Source organism: Arachis ipaensis, chromosome B05 (assembly GCF_000816755.2).
Source record: "Arachis ipaensis cultivar K30076 chromosome B05, Araip1.1, whole genome shotgun sequence".
In the NCBI taxonomy this organism is placed as follows: domain Eukaryota; kingdom Viridiplantae; phylum Streptophyta; class Magnoliopsida; order Fabales; family Fabaceae; genus Arachis; species Arachis ipaensis.
Window position 1 is genome coordinate 34,439,727 of NC_029789.2, and position 2,330 is coordinate 34,442,056.

At 29.7% G+C, this 2,330-nt stretch overlaps 1 protein-coding gene across 1 annotated transcript in view; it reads right to left on the minus strand.

The window, feature by feature from the left end:
- The window catches only part of LOC110271987, a 3,592-nt gene extending 3,061 nt beyond the window's left edge, over nucleotides 1–531 (minus strand). The window contains exon 1 of the mRNA XM_021123731.1: nucleotides 519–531. Within this exon, the coding sequence (XP_020979390.1) occupies nucleotides 519–531 (13 nt within the window). The remainder of the gene's footprint in view (nucleotides 1–518) is intronic.

The following is a 2,330-nucleotide window of genomic DNA, read 5'->3' on the forward strand; positions in this document are numbered from 1 at the left end:
AAATAAATACTAAATTTATATTAAAATTATTATTTCTTAAAATTTGAGATGTTATATAATACATTAGAAAGTGGCCCAATGATGAAATTATCCATACTTTCAAACAAGTTGAACTATATGTATAATTATCACTATTATACAGTACATTTCGAAAAGTTTTCTTTTGTGTACAATAGAAATTGGCCCCTCTTGCTCACATTTCTTAAGGATTCTTTCTTTCACTTTTTTCATATTCTTGGTCATGTTTAAGTATATAGTAATTACAAGTATTACATATTCTACAAATTTTATTCTGCTAAGGATGCATACAACAATCGTAATTAGTGCAAAAATTAATTTAAGAATGGGGTGAAGGGTAGTGTCATGCACCTTTATTATTGGATGTGTCTGGTGTAATACCAAATTATTGTGCTGCAAAACACCATTAAGAAAATCGAACCATGCGTTTTCTTTTTCCAAAAAATAAGACTGTCTGATTTCTTCTCTCATACCTGCATCTCTCCTTCAATTACTCTCACCTCTCACTTTCATTTTCATTCCTCACAAAACAGACCACTATTTCTTATTTTTCAAATTTTAAAAGATGCTAACCTTTAATTTAAATTGTTCGAATTAGATTTTTTCCAATATTTGTGTATAACACCAAAGCCGGTATTACTTTTGAGATTCATACAATTTTTTGTAATATAGAAAAAAAGGGGTTAAGTACGATTTTGGTCCCTAAGTATTAGTGGGGCCCACAAAAAAAAGAAGAAAAGAAGTGGCATAAAGCCACGAGGGAGAGAGAACGAGAGTAAGGCTCTCTTCTTTGAAAAAGAAAAAAAAAGAAACAATAAGGGGAGAGAATGGGTTTTCAACACCGAAGAGAAGAAGAAAATTGGGGGAAAAGAGTAATGCCATTTTGATCCGATTAAACTGGTAAACTTACTCCATTTCTTATGAAATTTTAATATGTTATTCCTAGTGTAGAGATGAACATTAGAATATAACTTGCTAGTTGTATTGCCTTCTCTTTTGGCTGATTTGAGATACCCACAATATGTTGATTCCATTAGTTTTGATGATGTATTTTGTTGATTGTTGAGATGCCCTAGTGTCACTAGGAAGACTGTTTGTGTACCCATTATTCTGATAGTGGAAGATTTTACTAGACTAGGTCCCGTTAGTCTTTTGTCCCTCTTTTGGGGGTTTTCCCACGTTAAAATTTTGATGTCTGATTATTTAATTTCAGTCATTATATTTGTTGTTTGGAGTATCTTTGGTATTGCCCATTTAATTGCACAGGTTGTGAAAAAATTATTTTTGGTACTTTCGCTATTAGATATGTTCTTGTTTGAACCTTTGTTGAGTTTTTCCAACAAAGTAGTATCTATAGCTTTGGTTGTTTATCTCTGTGCTGATTAAATGGAGGAAAATACTCATGGATCGAATATGGTCAAATTGGATTCCCAAAATTATTCAATTTGAAAGACTCTCATGGAAGATATGTTGTATAGCAAGGACTTGTATAAATCAAAATCCTCAAACAAATGTTATTTTGTCCTATATGTTCATGTAGTGTTATAATACAGTGATCGGTTCAGAGGGTTGACTTGCCAACTGTACTTTTTCGTTCGATCTCTTTTGAAAAAGTCCCTATAATTATTTTAATAGTAATTTCATAGAAAGCAAACAACTTTTAAGACTGTGATATAATACTAAAAGGAAAATCATAGATGTCTTTTATATTTATCTTATTTTTATTTTTCTTCCACTAATAAAAAAGAGTAATTCTTTTAACATTTCCCATAATAGAAAGCTATTATTTATGTGGAAGTTAAGTGTCTAATTAAAAAATTAAGGAGGGAAAAAGTATACATAAGAGACAAACTAACTAAAAGGGAGAATTATTGAGGAGCCAAAACAATGAAAAAAGTTTTGATGCATCAAATAAATAGTAATGAGTTGTATAAATATAGTTAGAGTTGTTTTTACATATTCAACGATTCATCACATGTGTTGTATTGTAGTTTGACTAAAAAAATGATTTATCTTTAAGGAGCGGTACTGTTGCAATATAAAAGTAAAAATCAATTTAGTCTAATTTTCAATTGAACGGTTTTTTTTTTGTTTTTATTAAACCACAACATGAGGTCCTAGGCATTGAGCAAATTATTAAATAACGTTGCATGTATAAATAAAAATGTGGGTCCTCCTTAATTTGATCAATTAATTGATTCTTGATTCTCTATTATGTTTAATAATTTCTCTCTCTCACTTCTTGTGTTTCATGTATGTAACATGCACAAAGAAAACCCTATATATTGCATGAAAATAAAAATAAATAAATA